The sequence below is a fragment of the Oryctolagus cuniculus genome, chromosome 7 (genome assembly GCF_964237555.1).
Source record: "Oryctolagus cuniculus chromosome 7, mOryCun1.1, whole genome shotgun sequence".
Lineage (NCBI taxonomy): Eukaryota > Metazoa > Chordata > Mammalia > Lagomorpha > Leporidae > Oryctolagus > Oryctolagus cuniculus.
The window spans coordinates 163932695-163958693 of record NC_091438.1 but is presented as its reverse complement, the minus strand read 5'-3'; the positions used below and the strand labels follow the sequence as shown (position 1 = coordinate 163958693).

Here is a 25999-nt window from a genome sequence, read left to right as displayed (position 1 = left end):
CAGACAGCACTCGGCCCTCAGCGCCAGCACAGACCAGGACACGCAGCCTCTGCCCCGCCAAGCACGGCAGGCTGCCGCGGCTCCTAACCGCTCTGCGTCGTCTCCCTCCGCTATAGACCACGCTGCACACACAGAGCTCTTTAAAGAGCCAGAGATTGTACAAAATAGGAAGCTTTCTGTTCCATCACAAAGAGAAAGCCAGTCTATGTGGGAATAAAAAGCTTCAGACCTTCCAGGTTTGCAAAAACACTTCTCACCCAAGAGCAACAAGACGTTTCTCCAACCGAGCTTCAGCTGGAACCCAGGTCTCCTAGCAGCTGCGGCGCTCAGCACCCAGCTGGCACACCGACAGCGACGCGTGCGTGCTGCCTGGCAGGAGACACAGCGGCCATGGACACGGGCTGCGTCTGGGATCTGCGTGCCGGGAAAGGTGCTGTGTCCCGCTGAAGGGGAGACGACCAGCAGCCAATCTGAGAGGCTGAGACACAGTGAACCAGCGCTGTGGTCAAACCAGGCACTCAGATGTGAGACGCAGCACTAAACCACCAGGCCACACAGGCATGAAACCCTCCAACAGCTGAGAGCTAGCACGGCCTGGGAACCACTCTCGAAGCCCGGCTGCCTACGGAACGTGCTGTTCCAAGGAGGAACCGGGCCGGAACGTTCCCTGCTGTCTCCAGCAGACACGTGTCAGTGACACGTGACAGACTGGAACCGGCTCACGACAGCGCACGTGGCTTCCTGACGCAGGTCAGAAGCTGAGGGTAAGCCTCACTCAAGTCATCCTGATTATGTCGGCAACTGTAACCGAACTCTGCTTTGAAGCCCAACAGTGCGTGCGGCCGGAACAGAAGCCTCTTCAGTGCTTCGCTGCGTAATTCCTTCCCAGAACACGCGACATGCGCGCTCCCGTCGCTCCTCATCTTCCAGATGGATTCTTTTTTCTAAAAATCTATTACTTATTTGAAAGTCGGGGGGGGGGGGGTGAGAAACAGAGACAGAGAGACCTTCCATCCACTGGTCCACTCCCCAGATGGCTGCAACAGCCAAGGACAGGCCAGCCTGAAGCCAGGAGCATCTTCCAGGTCTCCCATGCTGGGTTGGAAGTGGAATAGCTGGGACACGAACTGGCGCCCCGAGGGATGCCAGTGTCGCGCGTGGCAGCCTCAGGTGCAATTCTTAGCCGTCATCAACAGCCCTGTGGGTGAGACACCCCCCTGCTGCTCTCCTCGTCCAGCCGTCGGAAGCCTGAGGCAGAACCCAAGCCCACGCAGAGCAGCTCCTCCTCCAGGCAGGGTCACCTTCAGAGAGCTCGCGGTCACGCGGCTCAGCAAGCGCTGAGTCGTCAGAGTGGGGGAGTAAGCTGCTAATTCCCCGGAAGGTGAAGGAGCACCTCCTCCCGTCAGGACCTGGCTTCACTCTGCCTCCTTAGCCCTGCCTGTCCCACGGCAGTTCCCTGAGGCCACCACACAGAACACAGAGAAGGAAGCCAGCGGGCTCCAGGGCACTGAGGAGCGGCCACGGCCCAGACGCCTGGGGCCCTGCACCCCACACACGCTGCGTTCCAGCCCAGGCACGGACCCATGTGACGGAGAGGGCACCTGAAGTGCCACTGAAAATCAGAGCCAAGGGTGGGCACGGGGACACCTGCCTCCCACCCTGTGAGGCCGAGCTCACCTCCCGGCTTCAGTTCCCACCCGTCTTCCTGCTGTGCACCGGGGGAGTCAGCAGCGCTTGGGGCCCTGTCACCCACAGGAGGGACCCAGACAAGGGCCCAGGGGGTTGCAGGCATCTGAGGGTGAGCCAGTGGAAGGAAGGCTCTGTCGCTCTGCGTGTGGAGTAAATAACTTTTTTTTTTAAAGAATCAGATTATAGTATAAATTTTTCTTTCTTTTTTAAAGAATCAGATTATAGTATAAATTTTTCTTTCTTTCTTTTTTTTAAAGACTTGTGTATTTATTTGAGAGCTATATTTGAGAGTGGGAAACAGAGAGAGATCTTCCATCTGCTGGTTCACTCCCCAAAGGGCTGCAATAGCCAAAGCTGGGCCGATCTGAAGCCAGGAGCTTCTTCCGGGTGTCCCACGTGGGTGCAGGGCCCACGCACCTGGGCCATCTTCCACTGCTTTCCCAGGCCACAGCAGGGAGCTGGATCGCAAGAGGAAGAGCTGGGACGTGAGTCGGCGCTCCATATATGCTGGCACTGCAGACAGAGGCTTAGCCTACTTCAGCACAGCACCAGTCCCGAACGTATTGTTGATCCACTCCTACCACACACTCGTACATGTGTGTGCACACAAGCACGTGTCACAGGCCCCCAGTGTGGTTTTGAAAGAAACACTGTTGGCCTGCCACAGTCGGAAGCCAAAGTGTTCACAATTCATAAATGACAGCCCAAGCCATGAAAAAGTGTGAGAGTCTGTGTGACAACCTTAGTTTATGGTGGCAGGAATAAGGTGACTTCAGGAAAATACACATCCCCAAAACTCCAAAACAACTATTTTAGGCTTTAAATACACAGCCACTGACCTACCCAGAAAACAGCTCTTTAAAACAAATAATCTGGGGCCAGCGCTACGGCCCGCAGCGCCAGCATCCCATGTGGCGACAGTCTCAGTCCCAGCGGCTCCAGTTCCCACCCAGCTCCCTGCTAATGCACCTGGGAAGGCAGTGGAAGACGGCCCAGGTGCTTGGGCCCCAGCACCCACTTGGGAGGCCCGGACGAAGCTCCTGGCTCCTAACTTCCGACTGGCTCTGCTCTGGCCGTTGCAGCCATTTGGGGAGTGAACCAGTGGATGGAAGACCTCTCCCTCTCTGACTGTACCTCTATGTCTTTTTTTCTTTTTTCTTTTAATTTCTGACAGGCAGAGTAGACAGTGAGAGAGAGAGACAGAGAAAGGTCTTCCTTTTCCGTTGGTTCACCCTCCAATGGCTGCTGCGGCCGGCGCACCACGCTGATCCGAAGCCAGGAGCCAGGTGCTTCTCCTGGTCTCCCATGGGGTGCAGGGCCCAAGCACTTGGGCCATCCTCCACTGCCCTCCCGGGCCACAGCAGAGAGCTGGCCTAGAAGAAGGGCAACCAGGACAGAATCCGGCGTCCCGACCGGGACTAGAACCTGGTGTACCCGGTGTGCCAGCGCCGCAGGCAGAGGATTAGCCTATTGAGCCACGGCGCCGGCCCCTCTATGTCTATCAAATAATCTTTAAAAAAAATAAATAAATAAAACAAATGATCCTAAGATACTCTGGACAGCACAGGTCCTCCTGGTTTTCTTTTGTGGTCATGCAGCATGGAATCCGACTGCCCAGCTCAAAGAGCAAGTGTAAGCCCACTTCTCAGGGGCTGGCGCTGTGGAGCAGCGGGTAAAGCCGCTGCAGTGCCGCATCCCACATGGGCGCCGGTTCGAGTCCCGGCTGCTCCACTCTGATCCAGCTCCCTGCTGTAGCCTGGGAAAGCAGTGGAGGACGGCCCAAGTCCTTGGACCCCTGCACCCACGTGGGAGACCTGGAAGAAGCACCTGGCTTCAGGTTGGCACAGCTCCAGCCACTGCGACCATCTGGGGAATGAACCAGCGGATGGAAGACCTCCCTCTCTCTCTGCCTCTGCCTCTAACTTTGCCTTTCAAATAAACAAGTAACTAAAAAAATAAAGTCATCATCAAAAAATATTGAAAGAGCTAAGTTTGCACAACACAGTTTTGCTGATTTACGCATTTATTTTGAATATATTGTATTTTTAATTGATGAATAATTGCATGTATGTATGGGATACAATGTGATGTTCTGATGTATGTTTATATTATGGGATGGTTGAATCAAGCTGGTTAACACACCCGCCACCCCATACCCTTTTGTTTTTTGTGGTGAGAACATTTAGCATTTACTCTGTGAGCTGAGCTGCGAGGCCCTGGCTCCTGACCCCAGTTTCCCACCAGCGCAGCCCCTGGGCAGTGCTGACGGCTCATCTAACGGGTTTCAGGCCGCTCACACGGGGGCCTGGGCTGAGTTCCCGGCCGATGGCTGTGGCCCAGCCCAGATCCTTGCAGGCATTTGGGGAGTAAACCAACAGATGAGAGCTCTGTCTCTCTTGCTGCGTTTCAAGTAAATACAAGTTTCCGAGCAGTCCTGGAGATTCAACAGTCCTGAACTGCTGCCCGGAGGGAGCCCTGCACACGCAGCCGTCTCCCAGCTGGCGGTCTGTGCCCTCTGAACATCGCCCTCCCCTCCTCCCCTTTCCTTTTTTATGCTTTCTGACTACAGCCGTCATTAAAACGCTCACACTGTCATTTGCATATGAAATTGTATGGGATACTGTATAGAACAAACTAAAGATAGAATCTTTTGTTCTCCAGCCTTTACACTCCAAAGCACTTCCACGAAAAAGAGAAAGCCAAGCAGAAAATTCCACTCTGACAACTCAAGGAGGAAAAAGCTGCTTCTCAAAGGCAGGCATGTCAAGAATCGCATGTCAGACTTCGAAGAGCAGGCTACAGTCCACAAATCAAAAGCACCTTCTTTATTTGGGAAGAAAACGTACGAGATGGACTTGGGAACCTCTAAAACAACAGGAAAAGAGAGCTTAACAGATGTGGCCCACAGGGAAGGCACACAGCCCAAGGCAGGTGTGGGCAGAGGCAGGGTGGAGGCAGAGCAGAGGGTGAGCAGGGGACAGGGGAGTGGACGGGAGGTTAAGAATCCCAGGAAGAGGAAGAACAGGAGCCTCGAGGGGCTGTGCCTGGGACAATGAACACACCACAGAGAGGCACAAAGACCGGGTGAGGGGTGATGGCCGCAGCAAACACACACACCCATGCACCTGCTGGGGGCCCCAACCACAGAAACCCAGGCACAGCACCACCCCACAGGCTGCTGCTCTCAGGCTCTCTCTCTGGGCCTCCCGCAGCCCGGAGCAGGCGCTGAAATCACAGGAGGGCCAGCAGCCACCAGAACAGGCCGCGCAGTGCAGAACACAGGGACAGAGGAAGGCCACTTCCCAAGGCCACGGCAGAGCACAGCGGGGCGGAGGGAAGGTGGGGTTTTCCAGGGAGGAGAACCTGAGCCACACAAGCCAGCCTGGAGCGGAGAGGAAACAGCAGAGTGGAGTGGGCCAGGTGAGCGCAGACCCGCGCACAGGCCACGCCTGGCCTGCTCATCTGACTCCTCCTCCTCGTGTTGCTCGCTACAAAGTACAGCAAATGAGTCCGGGCGACCTTCCCAGACAAGAGAGCCTCGGTGACGTAGCCGGCACGGGCTGCCGCCGTGGCCTGTGCCTACCTGGAGTCCGTGCCCCAGTGCATGGCGTAAATCTTCGCCAGGTGCCCCCTCAGCGTTCTCCTGGTGCGCATCTGGATCCTCCCCACCGGGTCGATGTTGTTTGTGATCTTAAACACGAAGGTTCCTGAGGTTAACATCTGTGACCACACGATCTTCCCAGAGCCCTCCTCCTCACCCACCCAGCAGGGCCCAGCCATCCTCCAGCTCTTCAGGGGCACCAGGGCCCTCGGGACTCTGAACAGGGCTGCCGTTTCCACGGGGCGTGAGGACACACCTGTCCCCCTGGCGTGCACACACACGGCAGCCCGGCTCCGCCTCTGTCTCAGGGCCCGGGGCCACCACGGGCACAGCCTCCAGCTCCGCCCATCTGTCTCAGGGCCCGGGGCCACCACGGGCACAGCCTCCAGCAGCTAGTGCTCTGCTCCTACCTCAGGCCACGTGTGGGCCTGGACAACACTCAGCATCGGTGTCTGCACGCCAGCACCCACCCCACAGGGCAGACACCGACAGCAATGCCTCCAGGTTGGCAAATGGGCAAAGCACACCCAACAATGAGTCTTAAAAAATGGACAGTCCACAGTGCGCCCGAGAACTGACAGCTGTGATTCTACGCTGCAAGAATTCCTTCTTACAGCGCATCCCCTTCAGTGTCTGGATCGCCTCATGAACCAAGTCACCTGCAGAGGGTGAATCTAACTTTTCTTTCACTATTCTGTCCGATTCTTTAACTTTTTAAAACTCTGTTACAGTGCCCACTCAGGGCATGCTGTGCAGCCCTCACCACTGCTCGCCTCCCCACCCACCCAGCGGCCACCTCCTCCTCTCGCCCCCACGATCCCTGCAGCCACCAATCTCCTGTCTTTAACTTAACCATTCTGGGTATTTCATACACACAGAGCTACACGTGGCTGCATTCCCTTTCACGGCTGAGTAATATCCCACCGTGCAAACACACCACCACACGTTTGTACGCTCATCCACTTATGGAGAGCTGGATGGTCTCCTCCCTTGGCTGTGTGAGCGGCGATATGAACACTGTACAGCCATCCTCCTTTAACTGGTTTCGCTATGCATGGCTCAGTTTCCTGTGGTCAATCGCAGTCTGAAACTATTACATAGGACATTTCAGATACGGACAATTCCTAAGTTTAAGTTGTGAGCCGTCTGAGCAGGAGGATGACATCCACTCCGGCCTGCTGGTCCTGTCTGGGGTGTGGTCAGCCCTCGGCCCGTGGGACCGCGCTGTGCCCACTGTGGTCACCCAAGCTGCGTCCCAGCCCCGTGTCGTCTGCCTCACTGCATCTCCTCGCACAGGCGTTGTTGTCACAAGTGTGAGTACAGGAAGATTAATTTTTTGAGACAGATCATATGCACAGATTTCCTGCAGTGTTGTTTTTATGATATTCCATTATTAGTCCGCAGCGATGCCCTCTGTAGGGTCTGTGTACACGAGGCTTCAGACACCCACGGGTTTCGGTGTGCGTATCCTACTGAACACCCGCTTGAACGCCGGCTTTTGATCCTTTTGGGCACACAAGGAGCCATGGAGCTGCCGTTCAAGTGTCTGGGGAGCTGTCAGGCCGGCCTGCGGAGTCCAGTTCTTGGACCGACTGGCCACGAAGGCAGCGACACGCCGCCTGACTGAGACAGCAGTCTTCTGCCCTGGCAGGGAGCACTACGCGGGCTGAAGAGACGACGCGAACACAGAACCCCTGTCTCCTCCCACGTCTGGACGGCTCCGCAAGACAGTGCCCCGCAGTGGTCTGGCAGCTGCACGGGCAGAGCTCACTGCGGAGGGCCCAGGCTCACACCGGCTCTTACCTGAGAGAGCGTTGCATCTGCACATGCTTTCCTAGCATCCTAGGAAGCAACACAAGAGAGGTGAGCGGTGTCCAGGCAGGGGCCACCTGGGGCCTCACAGCGTCACTGTGGAAGGAAAGCACCCCCCCCCCAACACCCACCATCCACCGCACTCGGCCACTCACACACAGCGACCGTGGAACCCGGCACGGGGACGGCACCAGGGCAGGGCCCCTGGGCGCGGGGCTGCCCTGGCCTTCGGCGCTTCTGAGCAACCACGCTGGCTCAGCGCCTGCACAGCTGACCCAGGGAGGACGGGAGGCTGGCGCCCAGGGAGAGCGGTCCAGCAAGGACCTAATGACCAGCCCAAAAATCTCTTCGGGACAATAATTACTTTGTTGGATTTAAATTTCACAGAAAAGAGCAAGGCGTCTGATCAGACTGCAGATTCAGATGAAACCTTCTGACTTCTTCCTGGCTCTATCTGCTTTCTTATCTACGAAACGACGAAATGCAGGTACACTCTGCGGAAGGACACGCCATCACTAACATCAAGTGAACAAGGAACTAGACAAGTGTGGAATCTTAAATGAACATATATTTTTATAAATAGGGAGATATAGGGAGCTGGCGCTATGGTGTAGCAGGTAAAGCCACCACCTGCAGTGTCAGATCCCACGTAGACGTGGGTTTGAGTTCTGGCTGTTCGGCTGTTCCACTCCCGATCCAGCTCTCTGCTGGGCCCCTGCACCCATGTGGGAGACCTGGAAGAAGCTCCTGGCTCCTGGCTTTGCATCAGCCCAGCTTCGGCCGTTGGAGCCATTTGGGGAGTGAATCAGCGGATAGAAGACCTCTCTCTCTCTCTCTCTGCCTCTTGTAACCCTGCCTTTCACATAAATAAATAAATCTTAAAAAATAAAAATAAAAAAGCAATATGTAAAAGAGAACTTCAAAAATCAACAGAAAAATGGAACTGAAAGATAAGCTAATTTGGGCACAATATTTTGAAACCCAGGCGTGATTTTATAGTACATATATTCTATGAATTTCCTGAAGACCTCTGTACACTAGATGCAGTAAAATGAGAACACAGCTTTAAAGGCTCACAACAGGAGTGTGGGCAGCCCCTCAGAGGCACTCAGGGCGATGTCCAGTAAGACACAGGTCTCCATGCTGCTGTGAGCTGACACTGCAGCTGGGTGTTCCCAGGAGATCCGATTTTAGGGGCAAACTTCCCTACTGTAAATTTTTATTTTATGAAGCCAGTGGGGATATCTGTGAATTAATAATATAAAGAAACTATTGGCCGGCGCTGTGGCTCACTTGGCTAATCCTCCACCTGCGGCGCCGGCACCCCGGGTTCTAGTCCCGGTCGGGGCGCCAGATTCTGTCCCAGTTGCTCCTCTTCCAGTCCAGCTCTCTGCTGTGGCCCGGGAAGGCAGTGGAGGTTGCCCAAGTGTTTGGGCCCTGCACCCGCATGGGAAACCAGGAGGAAGCACCTGGGTCCCGGCTTCGGATCGGCGCAGCGCCGGCCACAGCAGCCATTTAGGGGGTGAACCAACGGAAGGAAGACCTTTCTCTCTGTCTCTCTCTCTCTCTCTCACTGTCTAACTCTGCCTGTCAAAAAAAAAAAAAAAAAAAAAGTCCAAACCACACTAGAGTTTAAGACAGCACCTTCAGAGTCAACACAAATGGCTGCCTCAGTGGGTGCCCGTCGTGGTGCGGGGGTCAGACGCTGTGTGGGCCCACGTCCCACAGCCAGCTGCCAGGTCAAGTCTCATATCCTGCTCCTGACCAGCTCCCTGCTAGCACGCCTGGGAGGCAGACAATCGCCAAGAACGTAGGGCCCTGCCCCCCACGCGGGAAACCCAGATGGAGCTCCCAGCCGCAGTCTGGCCAAGCCCTGTGGGGAAGCTCTGCTGCTCGGCTTTTTTTTTTTTTTTTTCCTAAGATTTATCGATTTTATTCCAAAGGCAAAGTTACAGAGAGAGAGGAAGAGACACAGAAACTGAGAGATTTCCAACTGCTGGTTCACTCTCCAAATGGTCGCAACGGCCAGAGCTGGGCCAACCCAAAGCCAGGAGCCAGGAGCTTCTTCTGGGTCTCCCACGTGGGTGCAGGGGCCCAAGCGCTTGGGGGCCATCTTCCACTGCTGTCCCAAGCCATAAGCAGAGAGCTGGATTGGAAGAGGAGCAACCGGGACACAAACCAGCACCCATATGGGAAACTGGTACCTCAGGTGGAGGCTTGGCCTGCTACATCACAGTGCCGGCCCCTTCTTGGTATCTTTAAAAAAGTTTTAGGGGGGCCAGCGCTGTGGTGTAGCAGGTAAGGCTGCCGCCTACAGTGCCAGCATCCCATATGGGTGCCGGTTCGAGTCCTGGCTGCTCCACTTCTGATTCAGCTCTCTGCTGTGGCCTGGGAAAGCAGCAGAAGATGGCCCAAGTCCCTGGGCCCCGGAACCCGCATGTGAGACCTGGAAGATGCTCCTGGCTTCAGATTGGCACAGATCCAGCCGTTGCAGCCACTTGGGGAGTGAATCAGTGGATGGAAGACCTCTCTCTCTCTCTCTCTCTCTCTCTCTCTCTGCCTCTCCTCTCTCTCTGTAACTCTGACTTTCAAATAAATAAATAAATCTTTAAAAAAAAAGAAAGACTTTTTTTAAATTTATCTGAAAGACAGAGTGACAGGGAGAGATCTTCCGTCTGTTGGTTCCCTCCCCAAATGGCTACAACAGCTGAGGCTGGGCTGGGCTGAAGCCAGGAGTCAGGAGCTCCACCTGGCTCTCCCTCGGGTGGCAGGGGCCCAAGCACTTGGACCACCCTCCGCAGCTTTACCCAAGCCATCGGCAGGGAGCAGCCAGAAGCAGACCCGGAGCTCTGATATGGTGCTAGCAGGGTTAGCCCACTGCCTCGCAACACCAGCCCAGGACGCGTATCTTTAAACAGCTTTGCTGTCCTCAACTTAAAAGTTGCAATCAGCGTTCAAGGGGAGCAAGGCAGCCAGCACACACTGATGTAGTGGCCATGAGATAACAGTACAAAAAGAAATTTCCGAGTTCTGAGGAAACATTTCACATAGATTCAAGTAACAAATTACACAGAAAAATAGAATCCCCGAGACAGTCCTAGGCCAAGTGTCTGGATCTATAACTGGTGTTCACTGGGCCAAGTGAGACCCAAATTCACCCTCAGCCCCCTCACTCTGTAACCACCTGTCCTGAACAGGGAACACCGGCCCCGACCGCCACACCCAGGCCACGGGACACCGGCAGCAGGCACTACGCACTCTGATTTGGTTCTTCAGCTGCTCGGCCTCCTGCCGCAACTGGTCGAGTTCGCTCATCTTCTGGCGCACGTGCTCTTGTTGTCACCTCAGAGAATCTGAGATCTGAAGAAGAAAAACACAGCACAAAACAACACTTACTCTTCAGCTGCATACACTGTGACAAGGCCTGCTAACACACGATTGAAAAATGGTGGTGGACTGAAGAGACACTGGTCAGGAAAGGTTTTCTTTAATTTATTTGACAAGTAGAGTTATGGACAGTGAGAGGGACAGAGAGAAAGGTCTTCCTTCCGTTAGTTCACTCCCCAAATGGCCGCTACAGCCGGTGCTACACCGATCCGAAGCCAGGAGCCAGGTGCTTCTTCCTGGTCTCCCATGCAGGTGCAGGGCCCAAGCACTCGGGCCATCCTCTACCGCCTTCCCAGGCCACAGCAGAGAGCTGGACTGGAAGAGGAGCAACCGGGACAAGAACCCGGCGCCCATATGGGATGCCGGTGCTGCAGGCAGAGGATTAACCAAGTGAGCCACGGCGCGGGCCTCAAGAAAGGTTTTCAGTGAAAGGTCTGGGCCTCCCACAGAACCTGAGACAGCGTTCGAAGCCCAGCGTCGCTGCTCCAGGAGACAGGCCGCAGTGGCAACGTGGCCACCCAGCACCCCGAAAGCAGTAACCAGGGACCCAGGACCAGTGGATAGATGCCCAAGTGCTCACATTGTACCCCTGAAAGGACACAAGAAAGTGTCCAGCGGTCCTCCGACTCAGGGGCAATCCATCAGTCCTCCCACCAGCACAGGCCTGGCGTCCCAGAGGCTTGGAGTCCTCTGAGGCACCGGCTGAGGCTCAGGCCCAGCACACGCCCTGCACACCCTAGTCTGGTCAGTGCTCCTGCAAACTGTCCAGTGGGACCTTGCTGTCCCCGAGAGAACGTCACAAGCCACGTGGTATTTCTTTCTTGTTTAAGATTTATTTATTTATTTGAAAGGAGAGTTAGAAAGGGAGAATGAGAGGCAGAGAGAGATTTTCCATCTGCCCATTCACTCCCCAGATGGCTGCAATGGGAAGGCTGTGCCAGGCTGGAGCCAGGAGCTTCTTCCAGATCTCCGACATGGGTGCAGGGGCCCAAGCCATCTTCTGCTGCACTCCCAGGCACGTTAGCAGGCAGCTGGATCACAACTGGAGCAGCCAAGACCTGAACCAGCACTTTAACCACTGTGCCACCACGCCAGGCCCGACAGCGGCATTTCTGACCCTGGTCTTGGCTAAGTCCATCCCAAATATGACGAAAGTATCACAAAGCTGAAGACAGAACTGCCAACATCTTTAACCACTAATAATAGAATTAGCTCCATAAGCAAATGCGCTTATGCAAAGACCTTGATTTTCTAGGTCAGTCATACAACGTAAGAAATCCACCACCACCTATTTTGTGTGAAAGTCAGAGGGGGGTCAGGACCGCGGTGCGGTAGGGTAAGCCGCCACAGCCCACACAGCTGTGCCACGTCCCTCTTCAGAGGCCGGTTCAAGACCTCACTTCCAGGGCTGACGTTGTGGCGCAGTGGGTTAAAGCCATGGCCTGCAACACGACATCCCCTGTGGGCATGGGCTCGTGTCCCAGCTGCTCCACCTCCCATCCAGCTCTGTGCTAACGGCTGAGAAAGCAGCGGAGGACGGCCCAAGTATTTAGGTCCCCACCACCCACGTGAGAGACCTGGATGGAGGTCGTTGGCAGCCCAGACCTGGCTGTGTGGCCACTTGAGGAGTGAGTCAGCAGGTGCGAGATCTCTCACTTGCTTGCTCTCCCTCTCTCTGGCCCCCCTAATCCTTTTCCTTCCTCTCTTTGTCTCTCTTTTTATGTCTTCCAAATAAATCTTTAAAAAATCCAGGGTTAACACAATATTGTTCCAGTATTTAACTAACAACAGCTGTTTGCTTTCCTGGATGTTAGCTGGATGGCACACGAACTCCGCTGCTCAAGCCTCTAGTCTCAGCCTTCCTGTCTGCACAAGGCGTTCAGAAATCAGGACATTACCCAAGTTCCAGCGCAGTGCAACCCCAACATCTCTCCTCATAAAACCACCTAGAAGTGTGTGAGGTCTTGGTGTGGGGTGGGGGAGACACCTGTGCCCCCCAGCCACATCTTCCCCAGCAGAGAAGCCTCCAGTGGCGGCTGGCGGGAGGAAGCGCAAGTGCGTGGAGCCTGTGACACGCCCACCTGAGCGCTCTCAGTCCACAGAACCCCCAGGAGAGGCCACACGGCAGGGCTGGGAGGGGGCACAGGACGGCCAAGACGCCCGTCTCTCAAGCTCGGCAGGAAGGCTTGCTTTCAGGCGCCACGGTGGAGCCGGCCTCAGGCCTCCTTGGAGGAAGGGAGCACGCAGGTAGCAAGCAGTTTGTCCTAATAAGACTCCTTAAAGGTTTCTGGTTTTCACACATAAATTCGAAGGACTGCAACGCATGAATGTTAATGTGTGAAATAATAGAAGTGCCAACAGAATACAAAGCTGCGTCGGACTGGACACAGCCCGGCCCGCGAGTCCGCCTTGCCCTCCAGCTGCCCTCACCTGTATTTTATCAGCACAAGCGTGCAGAGCCGGGGAGGAGTCACTGCAGCGGAACTTCAGTCTATGAAAAGCTGCTGGAGGGGCCAGTGCTGCGGCATAGCGGGAAACACTGCGCCTGCAGCGCCAGCGTCCCACGTGGGCCCCGGTTCAAGTCCCGGCTGCTCCGTTTCCGACCCAGCTCTCGGCTATGGCCTGAGAAAGCAGCAGAAGATGGCCAAGGCCTTGGGCCCCTGCACCCGCATGGGAGACCCGGAGGAAGCTCCTGGCTCCTGGCTTCAGATCGGCACAACCATCTGGGGAGTAAACCAGCGGATGGAAGACCTCTCTCTCTCTCTCTCTCAGCCTCTGCCTCTCTGTTAACTCTGCTTTTCAAGTAAACAGATAAATCTCTTTTTTGAAAAAAGCTGCTATGTTCCATCTTCCCAAAGTCAGTGTGAAGAAAGAACAGTGAGTCCTGTCACGGGCACTGGGCAGCTCAGCTCCTCTTTACACGCAGGGCTCACAGAACAGCGCCTCAGACTCGGGTGACGCGAAGAAGCCAGAGGCCCTGTGGCTGGGCTGGTGCTCCACACAGAGGCTCGCGTCTCAGGGTCAGGTGGGAACTCCTGACCTCGTCGGAGCTACATCTCTTCACACGTCAGAGTACAGACGACCATCGACCGCCGCAACTGCCGGGGCCAGAGACTGAGCTTCCCAGAAACCAAAGCGTTCTGAGCGCAAAGCTCCGCGGCTCCAGTGACCGGGACCAGCAACACCCGCGGCAGCCTGCTCCCTGCAGCGAGCGGCGGAGCTGGCGCCGCCCCGGTCACAGCGCCCACGGCAGCGCCCACACGTGAGCCTCAGGTCAGACTCAGTATCGACGTCTTGTTGATTTCTAAGAGCAAGGGCATTCCTGATCCTGCTAGCAAGAGAGCCAGGCTCCTGCGGACTCTCAGTCCACACACAGACCACTGGCAGACAGGAGTCTGTCGCCAGGCCCTTGAGACGTTCAACACGGAGACTAGAAAAACCACAATGCCTCACAGATCCCTCTTGCTCACTGTCTACGCATGGATTAGAACTTTAAAAACTGGTTCTAAAGTCAAACATAAAGGAGTCTTCTGCGGTGGCCTCTGCTCCCACACTGCGTGCAAGGTCCGGCCGCCCAGAGGAGGGAGGCCCGGTGGTCCTCCAGCACAGCAATGAGCCGACACGGAGCAGAGCTCCCCGGCTCCCCCCAAGCCTCTCAGCCGCCTTCTCGTGGACAGGCTCAGGCTGGGCGGTCACGCACACGGCGTCGCTGCGTCCACTCACAGGGCGCCCGTGTGAGCCAGCGAGAGCACAGGTGGCCGTGGGACACACGGGAATGGCCAGCTGGTTCTCTGCCTCCATTCGTCCTCCACACACACTCTGCTCAGCCCCACCCTCACCAACAGCCAACAGCTTCTGTGGGCCCAGGAAGCGAGGACTGACCTTTTCTGTCCACTTCTCAGTTTCAAAGCCTTTCACAGCCCTGAGTGCTGCCCATCACTAAGGACAGCCAGGAGAGCTGCGGGAACCTGGGACAATGCTTCACACAGTCAGTAAAGAGCACGCGCGTGCATGCAGTCGTCTCTATGTTTAAAAGTAACAAAAACATGCAGCTAAAAAGCCATCCTGAAAGAGCATTTCTAGTGGGATTAGCAGTCGAGCTTTCTACCCCGTCTGCAAGCGCCAGTGACAGCTCACAGGGCTGAGCGCGAGAAGCCGTACTTACATCGAATCCTGTCTGCTTTTCTCCTCACTCGCCTTGGTCCCCCGGCCTTCTGGAAACCCCATCGAGTTTCCCTCTCCTCAGGGCCAATGTCACAGCTAAGCAGGGGCCATGCTGACGCCGCGGACCTGGCGCTCATCCTCTAAGCCGGGGCCTCTGAGGCCCCACGTCTGTTCTTCCTGACCCACTTTTCCCAGAACTTCTGCTCAGCCTTCCCTCTGGAAATACTTCCCCAGAAACTCGACAGCTCAGAGCAAGGGCGTGAGCTGCACACGTGCGTGGGAGTCGCCTGGTGACACCTGCCGTGACAGGACGGAGGCGGCACATCCCTGCACTGTGGCCCTCCACGTTGACAGAGGGCACCCAGAGCCCCACAGTCATCATCACCAGCAACAGCTCTCGAGACGCAAATGCCCAAACTGGTGTGTGGGGTAAACATTATCCCAAGTTCCGCTTCTAAAACTTGTAAGAAACAGGACTTTTGGCAAATCAGCAAATCACTTTTCACTCTGTTCTGCTTACTGCAAACCAGGGATGGTGTCATCTCCATCACTTGGCTCACAGGGAAATTAAACAAGACATCGGATCAGAAAGTGCTCCGTAAGCCTCTCACTGAGTAAGCCAAGCTCAAGGGCAAGGGCCCAGGGCACTGGAACACTCACGGGGCCCCACCAGCCAGCCGGCCACTCCTGCAACCCCTGGTCAGCAGCCATGGCACACGCTGGGCCCCTCACCCACACTGCCCTGGACAGTGGCTGCCCAGTCACAACCCCTGCTGAGCCCTGCACAAGCTACGAACAGGACGGGGACTATCAGTCCCCTCCCAGGACCAGGGTCGCAGCAGGAGGAATTCCAGTTTAATCTGCTCGTCTACCTGTCTTCCGTTCCCAAGTCCAGGTCAGTCTCCAAAACTAGGTGCAAATGCAAAGCACGGCACAAAGCCCTGAGGTCCTTCCTCCTCCACCTGCTCCCCACAGCACTGCAGCGGCACAGGTAGCAGGACAGACACACTGACACGGCCTGCTGCGCCTGGCACCTGGGAGCCTCGAGCAGCAGCGGGCAGGATACAGGCAGCGCAGGTTGAAGTCTAGTCTGAAGGAGAGCTGCCCAACAGGTAACCCAGGAGGAGCCTGGCACAGCGGTTACGACGCTGCCGAGGACGCCTGCGCCCTACTGGGGCGTTGGCTCAGCTCTGACTCCAGCTTCCTGCTCACGCACACCTGGAAGGCAGCAGTGAGGACTCAGATAGCTGGGCCCTGCCACCCAGGGGAGACCGGGATGGAGTTCTGGGCTCCTGGCTTCAGCCTGGCCAACCCCAGCTGTGGACATCAGGGGAGTGGACCAGCTGACAGAAGATGTCTGTCACTCTGCCTCATAAATGAAATCAGTCTTTGCGCAGGTGAACCAAGTGGTGGTTTCAGAGGGTGAGACCAGCACAGGCTGGAAGGGGCACAGTGCGCTGGGGCGGAGGAAGGCTGGTTCTGGTGGTGGTTAGGACACGGCACCGAGCATCCTGTACGACCTTTCAGGGGTCTCTACCGTCTAAAGTGCACAGAGATATTTAAGAGTAAAACGGTACGTCTGACACTGCTTCAAAACAACCGAGAAAGGGAGGGCATTCCGATACAGGCCCACGCAGCTCCCACCTCCCGGCAGGGATTCGAGCCCCAGCACTCCGCATCCTGCCGATGTATCCTGGGAGGCAGCAGAGGATGGCTCCGCGCCTGGGTTCCTGCCACCCACGGGCAGGACCTCCTGGCTTCTGGCTTTTTGTTTTGGCCCAACCCAGCCCTAGTATTCTGGGCATTTGGGGGGTGAACCAATGGAGGCAAGAGTTCCTTCCAATAAGCAAATACATCAACCTAAACAGAAGACAAGGATGGAAAAGGTGGGGGCACACAGAGCAGTCAGTGATGGGATGCTAATCAGTTTGGTGAATTTTCTGTTTTAACTCTCCTATGCATTTTTTTAATTGGTGGGTACTTTAGATGTGGATTCAAACTCCAAACGTGGAAGGGGTATTTGGCCTGGTGATTAAGAGGTCTACACCCCACACTGGAGAGCCTGGGCGTGGTTCCCAGCTCCTCACTCCAGTCTTCAGAGCGAGACCCTGGAAGGCAACAGTGACACCTCAATCCCTGGGTCCCTGCCACCTCCATCAGAGACCGATTCCTTGCTCTGACGTGGGCCAGCTTTGGACATTGCAGGCGTTTGGGGAGCGAACCAGTGGACGGAGCTCTGTGTGTCTGTCTCTGTCTTTCCAACTCTCAGATAAGTAAACTAAAAAAACTTTTAAGTCCAAATGTACCCAGTTTTTTTTTTAAAGAACTTATTTATTTATTTATTTGAAAGGCAGAATTCCAAAGAGGCAGAGGCAGAGAGAGATATCTCCCACTGCCAGTTCACTCCCCAGATGGCTGCAACGGCCAGACCTGCGCTGATCGAAAGCCACGAGCCTGGAGCTTCTTCCGGGTCTCTCACGCAGATGCAAGGGCCCAAGGACCTGGGCCATCTTCCACTGCTTTCCCAGTGATAGCAGAGAGCTGGATCGGAAGTGGAGCAGCCGGGACTCGAACTGGCTCCTGTGTGGGATGCCAGCACAGGGCAGCAGCTTCACCCACCACACCACAGCGCTGGCCCTGTATATTATGTTTGACAATTTTTCTACAATGAACCATATTGCCATTTTAGCTTGCTGCTGCTTTTTTTTCTTAATTTGACTTGTTTTATTGATTTGAGAGACAGAGCACTCCCACCCACTGGGTCACCCTACAAATACTGCAACAAGTTGGGCTGGACTGAAATGGCAAGCCAGGAACTCAGTCCAGGTCTCCCACGGGAGCAGAAGGAACCCAACCACTCCCAGCAAGAAGCTGGAACTGGGAATGGAGTTAAGACTCAAACCAGGCACTGCGACATGGGAGCAGGTGTTCCAACCACTGCAGCAAATGCCCCCACCCCATCCCATGCTGACTGCTTTGTAGATCCAAGTCTAGTACTTTTCAAACTTGTTTGAACAACTAAAGGGTTGGTCTTGGAGCTTAAGTATCTTTTTTTTTTTTTTTTTTTTTTTTTTTTTGACAGGCAGAGTGGACAGTGAGAGAGAGAGAGAGAGAGAGACAGAGAGAAAGGTCTTCTTTGCCGTTGGTTCACCCTCCAATGGGCACCATGGCCGACGCACCGCGCTGATCCGGAGGCAGGAGCCAGGTGCTTCTCCTGGTCTCCCATGGGGTGCAGGGCCCAAGCACTTGGGCCATCCTCCACTGCACTCCCAGGCCACAGTAGAGAGCTGGCCTGGAAGAGGGGCAACTGGGACAGAATCTGGCGCCCCGACCGGGACTAGAACCCGGTGTGCCGGCGCCGCAAGGTGGATTAGCCTGTTGAGCCGCGGCGCCGGCCTTAAGTATCCATTTTAAAAGTGAAAATGCTAATATTCAGGAATATTCTTTTTAAATAAAAATATTTACTTATTTGACAGAGTTACAGAGAGGGAGAGACAGAGAGAAAGGGAGAGAGGGAGAGCAAGGGGGAGAGAAGACAAAGGTATTTTTCCATCCTCTGGTTCACTCCCCAAGTAGCCCCAAGAGCCAGGGCTGACCCAGGCTGAAACAAGCTTTTCCGGTCTCCCACGAGGGTGCAGCGGCCCAAGCATCTGGGCCATCCTTGGTGCTTTTCCCAGGCCATTAGCAGGGAGCTGGATCGGGAGTGCAGGAGTCCAGCACACACACCGGTGCCCGTATGGGATGCGAGTGTTGCAGGTGGGGGCTTAACGTGGCGGGCCACCGCACCGGCCCCAGAAGTGTTTTCTCAGTTCTCTATCAGATTTCCCACATCTCGCACCAGATCTCAGTTCCCGGGATGCAGCTCACTTTCAAGTGCATCTCAGCTCTGCACTACAGCCCAGGCCACCTCCTGCCGCATGCCAGTGCCCCTCCTGGTTTCTTCCCTCCCAGAGATCCTGGCCACAAGCTGCGCAGGACTCAAAAAAAGCATTCGGTGAGAGCAGAAATCCACACATACAGGATGCAAGGATTCATGTCTTTTAAAAGTGGTGAGGACCACGAGGGTCTAACCAGGGCGCCAACTCTGGTTCCTGGTGAGTAGAGTGTGGCCTGACTCTGTTCCTTTCAACCCTAACTGTAAACTCAGCCCACAGCAGGCACCACCACCCCAAGGTGGAGAAGCTAGAAGTGTGACTCACGCCCAGCAGCACAGGAATTTCTCCTAGGTCTTGCTTTTTATTTATTTATTTAAGATTTATTTTTTATTTATTTGAAAGACAGAGTTACAAAGAGAAGTAGAGACAGAGAGAGAGGTCTTCCATCTGCTCGTTCACTCCCCAGATGGCTGCAACAGCCGGAGCTGAGCCAATCCGGAGCCAGGAGCTTCTTCCAGATCTCCCACATGGGTGCAGGCGCCCAAGGACTTGGCCCTCCTCTATTGCTATCCCAGGCCACAGCAGAGAGCTGGATTGGAAGAGGAGCAGCCGGGACTAGAACTGGCACCCATATGGGATGCCGGCCGGTGCTTCAGGCCAGGGTGTTAACCCACTGCGCTACAGTGCCGGCACCAGGTCTTGCTTTTTTTTTTTTTTTTTTTTTTTTTTGACAGGCAGAGTGGACAGGGAGAGAGAGAGACAGAGAGAAAGGTCTTCCTTTGCCGTTGGTTCACCCTCCAATGGCCGCCGCGGCCGGCGCGCTGCGGCCGGCGCACCGCACTGATCCGATGGCAGGAGCCAGGAGCCAGGTGCTTCTCCTGGTCTCCCATGGGGTGCAGGGCCCAAGCACCTGGGCCATCCTCCACTGCACTCCCTGGCCACAGCAGAGAGCTGGCCTGGAAGAGGGGCAACCGGGACAGAATCTGGCGCCCCAACCGGGACTAGAACCCGGTGTGCCGGCGCCGCTAGGCGGAGGATTAGCCTAGTGAGCCACGGCGCCGGCCCCAGGTCTTGCTTTTTAACATACAGACTGTGATCCTTGAAACTCAATCAAGTCTATTGAATATTTTAAAGATTTATTGACTTATTTGAAAAGCAGAGTTAGAGAGAGACAGAGAGACAGAGAGAGACAGAGGCAGAGAGAGACAGAGATATCTTCCATCTGCCTGTTCACTCCCCAGATGGCCATAACAGCCAGGGCTGGTCCAGGCCAAAGCTAGGAGCTTCATCTGGATCTCCCACGTGGGTGCAAGGGCCCAACACTGGACACCTTCGGCTGCTTCCCCAGGTGCTTCATCAGGGACTGCATTGGCAGGGGAGCAGACTAACCTGCAAACGGTGCCAATGTGGGATGCCAGCGCCACGGGCAGCTGCTTACCCCACTGCGCCACAGCACCAGCCGTACTGTGTCACTGAGTGGAAGCAAGGGCAGCCCATCTGCTTCCTGATCAGGTTTAGCTTCATTACGTTGGGTGCTTTCCAGCTAACTTAGCTTACACCTCTCTTCCGCCAGGGCTGTCTGACAGAAACACAGCATGAGCCACACAGGTCGCTCTGAATTTTCCTGCAGTCCTATGAAGAAGAAAAAGGTGGAGGACAATTGGCCCTCCAAATAAGACACCCGCATCCCACCTCAGAGTAGCTGAGTTCAATCCCAGCTCTGGCGCCTGACTCCAGTCTCCTGCTAACGTGCACCCTGGGAGATGGCAGCTAATGGCTCAAGCACTTGAGTCTGTTACGCATGTGCGAGACATATATTTAGTTCCTGGCTCCTGGCTTTGGCCTGGCCCAGCCCCAGCTTCTGCGGGTATTTGGGGGAATGAACCAGTACATGGAAGGTCTCTCTAAAATGAGTCAATGGTTTTTTAAAATCAATCTTATATTCTTAAAAAGTGTGAAGAAACGGGTAACATTATTCTGAATAGTTTATTTAAGCCAATATATCAAAAGTTATCTCGACATGTACGCAATACGAAGCGATGGTTACAGAGGCATTCCTCATGCACTTGCCAAGCTAAGCTGTGACATCAGTGCACACTTTACATGTGCCACGTGCTTCACAGCCACACGTGGCCAAGGCCACAGCCTCCTTAGTGGACAGCACCGCTGCAGCCTGTGCAGACCTGAGAACCCACAGAAGCTCCTCCCAACCCCACCGTCTAAAGGGGAGGACCAGGCTCTGCAGTTCAAGTGACCGCGAGAGACGAGGGGTCCTCCCGTGTCCCCGGTGTCAGCCCATCCACAGGAGCTGCAGACAGCAAGTCCCAGTGCAGCCGTTTGGGAGCGAGGCTTTACACGTGACCGGCGAGCTCACCAAACGAGTGGATCCACCCAGAGGAGACCTCACGGGGAGGTGATGGGAAACCTGAACACCACGGAACACACAAAGGCATGGGCCAAATTCCAAGCACCTTTCACAGGAAGACTTAGCCCTATCTTGCCACCTACACTCCACTATGTAAAAATCTTCTGTGTGGGGCCGGCACTGTGGTGGGTTAAGCTGCCACCTGCAGTGCCGGCATCCCATATGGGCACTGGCTCCAGTCCCAGCTGCTCCACTTCCAATCCAGCTCTCTGCTATGGCCTGGGAAGGCAGCAGAGGACAGCCCAAGTCCCTGGGCCCCTGCACCCACGTGGGAGACCTGGATGAGCTCCTGGCTCCTGGCTCCTGCCCTAGCCCAGCCCTGGCTGTTGTGGCCATTGGGGAGTGAGCCCGCGGATGGGAGCTCTCTCTGTGACTCTACCTTTTAGATAAAGAAATAAATCTTAAAAAAATTATTCTGTGTGGAACACTTACTACTACAAGCAGCAATGGCCAGCACTGGTCCAGGCTGAAGCCAGGACCAGGACCTGCATCCAGGTCTCCCACATGCATGATGGGGACAGGGGCCCAAGCACTTTCCCAGGTGCTTTCGCAGGGAGCTGGATTATAGTGGAGGAGCCGGGACTTGAACCGGCGCCCACACAGGATGCCATTACTACAGGCAGCAGCTTCACCTGCTGCCATACCACAGCACCGGCCCCTCAGATGAGTTGTTCTGAGAGTCCTCCAGGTACAAGTCTTTATATATGTGTGTGTACACGTGTACACACATTTATTGGTAAGTAATTATTTAGATAAATTATTTATGTATTTGAAAGGTAGAGTTAGAGAGAGAACAGAAAACCATCTGCTGGCTCACTTCCCAAAATGGCTCCAATATCCAGGGCTGGCAACTCCAGCCAGGACCCTGGAACTCACCTGGGTCTCCCACACATCTGCTGCTGCTTTCCCAGGGACATTAGCAGAGAGCTGGATTGGAAGTGGACAGCCAGGAGCAGCTCAAACCAGTGCCCACATGGGAAGCTGGCCTTGCAGGTCGTGGCTTTATCTGCTCTGCCAGGGCCCATGTGGGGTGCTAGTGTTGAAGGGGGGGCCCGTGTGGAAGGTGGCTTTATCTGCTCTGCCCCGGTGCCAGCCATGTTCTTTCTAAAAGCCTCTGCTGAACCTCAAGCCAATTTTCTGTGCTTTGTTACAGGAGCTCCTAGTTCCGGTTTTGTACTTAGATCTGTGATCCATGGGGACCTTCTGCCTAACGATACTGCTGACACCTGCCATGCAGTTTCCTTTTCCTTTCCCATTTGCAAGCATCTACACTTCAAGAGCTGCAGGAATGACCCAAGGACACAGCGCGCCCTCCCCCAGAGCCACCGGCAGCCAGCACTGGAGATGCCAGCTTCCCCTCCCCCTACACACACCGGAGACTCCTCAAGTCCTGCAGGCCTTACTCGAGGGTCTGCATCGGAACTGGTGCAACGAAGGTTTAACTGGAAAAAGGGTCCTCCTCCTTTGTAGTGAAAGAAGTAGCCAGAACGAAAGCCCTGGTCTGGGGCAGCGAACCTCCCTGCTGAAGCAGGAATCACCCCTCTGAGGATCTAACTGTTCTTAAACCATCTTGGGGAGTAAAAAACAGAGTGCAAAGCTGTAACAGAAACCAGGCTGCTACAGAAACAATCCCACGGGAAGACCCCTCACAGGACGCCCATGTTCCACGCCTGCGCGCTGGGGTTCAAGTCCAAGCTCTGCTTCTGGGTCCAGCTTCCTGCTGGTGCGCATCCTGGGAGGCAATGGTGATGGCTCAAGGACTTGGGCCCCTGCCACCCGTGGGGGAGGCGCCCACCTGGCCCAGCCCTGGCTGTCCCGGGCGTCTGGGGATGGAGCCACCACGGGGTAGAAGATGTGTCTGTGCCTGTTTCCGTGTCCCTCTCCCTTTCAAGTAAATGAAAATGTTTTTAAAAATATAAACACCAATGGAACTTAAGTATTGCATTTTAAAAACTGACCAGTATCAACTGTATCAAAATTACCTTAATTCAGAAGTGCTTCTGGTCTGGTCTTCAACACATGTAAATCTGTCTGCAACAAACAGAAAAGGCTATATTTGCATTGCATTCAGGTACCGATGAAACACTCCCTTTGAGAGCACTCAGAGCTACCCCTCCCACACTGCTACCATTCTCCCAACTGCTTTACTTGGTACTATTACAGTATTTTGTTTTTCAGTGTGGAAAAAAAATTGGTATCAACCTTTTCAGTTTTTATTTAATGAATGCATTTGTTCATAGATACAACTTCATAGTAGAGTGGTTCTTTCCCCCATATCCACCCTTCCACCCCAATTCTTATCCCACCTCCCTCTCCCATCTCATTGTTAGTTTGATTTTGTATACAGAGGACCTACTCCATGTCAAGCACACACCAACCATTTGCCCCCATGCACACACACAATGTACAGAGTACAGTTTGAGAACACGATCTGCAGACGATTCGCATAGTACAATTCATTAAGGACAGAGGTCCTACGTGGGGAGTAAGTGCGCAGTGACTTCTGTTGTTCCTTTAGCAATTAACACGCCTGTTTATGACATCAGTGATCACCGAGGCTCTTGCCATGGGCTGCCAAGGCTATGGCAGCCTTTTGTGACCACAGACACCATCGGTATTTGGACACGGCCGTGAGCAAAGTGGAAGTTCTCTCCTCCCTTCAGAGAGAGTACAGCCTTCTTTGATGGCCCTTTCTTTCCTGAGATCCTCCGTGTAGGATATTTTTTGCGACAGTCTTGGCTTTCCATACCTGAAATGCTCTCACAGGCCTTTCAGCCAGACCAGGAAGCCTTAGGGTGGTATCAACCTCTTAAAAATCCCTTAGACGTGCCTCACGGTAAATATATCTTGAATTAACGGAAAAGCAGGAGAGTAGGGGTTAGAATCCTGTTACTAGAGGGGCCAGCGCTACGGGCGCCAGTTCAAGTTCCAGCTGCTCCATTTCTGATCTAGCTGTGGCCTGGGAAAGCAGTGGAGGACGGCCCAAGTCCCTGGGCCCCTGCACCCGCGTGGGAGACCTGGAAGAAGCTCCTGGCTCCTGGCTTCAGATCGGCTCAGCCCTGGCCATTGCAGCCAATTGGGGAGTGAACCAGTGGATGGAAGACCTCTCTCTCTCTCTCTCTCCTCCTGCCTCTCCTTCTCTCTCTTTGTTAACTCTTTCAAATAATTAAATAAATCTTAACAAAAGCCCACACTCACATAGTCACACCAAGCCAAGACTGCCTCAGTGAGAAAAGGAATTCTCAGCACTCACCCAGCAAAGTGTTCGCCCTGAGACTCGCTGACGTGCACACAGCACCGACTGTCAGGTAGAAAGTCAGTTATGAGCTTACGCGCGTGTGACATAAAGGCCTAAAGAGAAGACATCTATGTCCAGCACATGCATCTGCATCTCAAAGTCATCCTGACAGTGTTTCAGGGGCAGCCTGGTATTCACATCCTGCCCTGCCCCCTTCCACCTGATAACCTGCCAGGTGGAGGTCCCCGCCCCTTCTGCCTGACAAACCTTCCACAATCTCCCAGGTGCAGCCCAGTCTCTGCATCTCAAACACCCTGCTCTGATCCCCATTCTCTAGGGGGTCCTGCTCACCCTTCCTCTGAACCCAGGATGGCGCCAGCGAGGCTTCCTCCTGTCTGATACCTTCAGGGAAAAACTCAGATAGGAGCTTCTTACTATTTACAGCCATAAAGTCCTTTGTTTCAGGGGGAGATGTGTGAAGACAGAGACCCATCTCCTTAACCCCCCCCCCCCCCCCGGCCTCAACCGGACTGTGCGCTCAGCCCTCTGCCTCTCTGCTGAGCCGCCCGCCTGGTCTGGCCAGGTGTACTCTCTCCACTCAACCATGTAACCTCACTCCTTCCTCGCCCCCCCCCCCAGTCCGAGCGACTGCACCCTTTCCCAGGTCCTGTCTGGAGAGGTGCCCATCCGTCTTTACGGATGTCCCTTCCCTAATAAACCTTGCTATTTTACCTCCCACTACTCTCTGTCTCACGCCTGAATTCTTTCTTGCGCGAAGACAAGAGCCCTGCAGTTTCTCCGGTAACAGCTGGAGCTGGGCCAATCCGAAGCCAGGAGCTTCCTGCAGCTCTCCGGGTGCACGCAGGGACCCAGGCTCTTGAGCCGCCCTCCGCTGCTTTCCCAGGCACACCAGCAGGGAGCCGGATAGGAAGTGGAGCAGCCAGGACTCAAACCGGCGCCGACATGGCTGGCCTGTGCTGTAGGAAGCACCTTTGCCCACTGTGCCACAATGCCGGCCCCTGGCGGCGTCCTACCCCGACCCGGACTGTGCCACTGCGAGCGGAAGGTAGGGAGACGCACCCGGTGACCGTGAGCGTCCTCTGTGGAAGCAGGCGGCTCGAACCTTGTTGGTGACTTGGGCCGCGCACGAGGCGCTGGACACGGGAAAGAGCGATCTAGGATGCAGCTTTCTGATTCATGTTTTAAAATCTCTTTCTCTTTTCAAAGGGAAAGTTTATTAATGGGGGAAATCTAACAGGCTGGAGGAAAGGGGCGAAGACGGGGGGAGCGAGTGAGCGAGAGCAGGTGTGCAGGAAGCAAACTCTGTTATACCCTGGCCTGGGTGACCTGTGTCTCACCTTGAAGCATTGCTGTGTGGAGGACTTATCAGGATACTTATGACCACCATAAACCAGGCATTCCTAACGTGGCCATTGTTGCCCCCTAGGGGACATCTGGTGGCTTTTACAGCCGGGGAAGGGGCTGTGTTTGCTGCTGACAGAACCCTGCAGAAGCCCGCAACAGACAACACCCCAGCACCCCCACCTCAGAGAGCGACAGGACAGGCAGCCCCCCAGCAGACAGCCCAGTGGGATGCTGCTGCCTCACGTGTGTGGGGCCTTCCCTGGGGGAGGGGTAGTGTACATTTGCTGATTTCTGATTGTTTTCCAGCTTTGCTTCCATAGCCTCTATTTTTTTTTTTTTTTGACAGGCAGAGTGGACAGTGAGAGAGAGACAGAGAGAAAGGTCTTCCTTTGCCATTGGTTCACCCTCCAATGGCCGCCGCGGCCGGCGCACCGCGCTGATCC

General features: G+C 54.9%; 1 protein-coding gene across 6 annotated transcripts in view; it reads right to left on the bottom strand.

Annotated features, from left to right (window-relative positions):
• Window positions 1-25999, bottom strand: part of GNB1 (G protein subunit beta 1) — a 79525-nt gene that overhangs the window by 15383 nt on the left and 38143 nt on the right. For 2 of the 6 annotated variants that reach the window (XM_070079416.1, XM_070079418.1), the window contains exons 2-5: window positions 22936-22984; window positions 10361-10462; window positions 7094-7132; window positions 5273-5379 (exon numbers count right to left, since the gene is read on the bottom strand). In XM_070079416.1, the coding sequence (XP_069935517.1) occupies window positions 5273-5379; window positions 7094-7132; window positions 10361-10417 (203 nt within the window). In that variant the 5' untranslated portion in view covers window positions 10418-10462; window positions 22936-22984. Of the gene's footprint in view, window positions 1-257; window positions 642-5272; window positions 5380-7093; window positions 7133-10360; window positions 10463-14654; window positions 14795-22935; window positions 22985-25999 lie in introns of those variants that run through there. The other 4 variants (XM_070079417.1, XM_070079419.1, XM_070079420.1 and 1 more) reach the window with 4 other exon arrangements.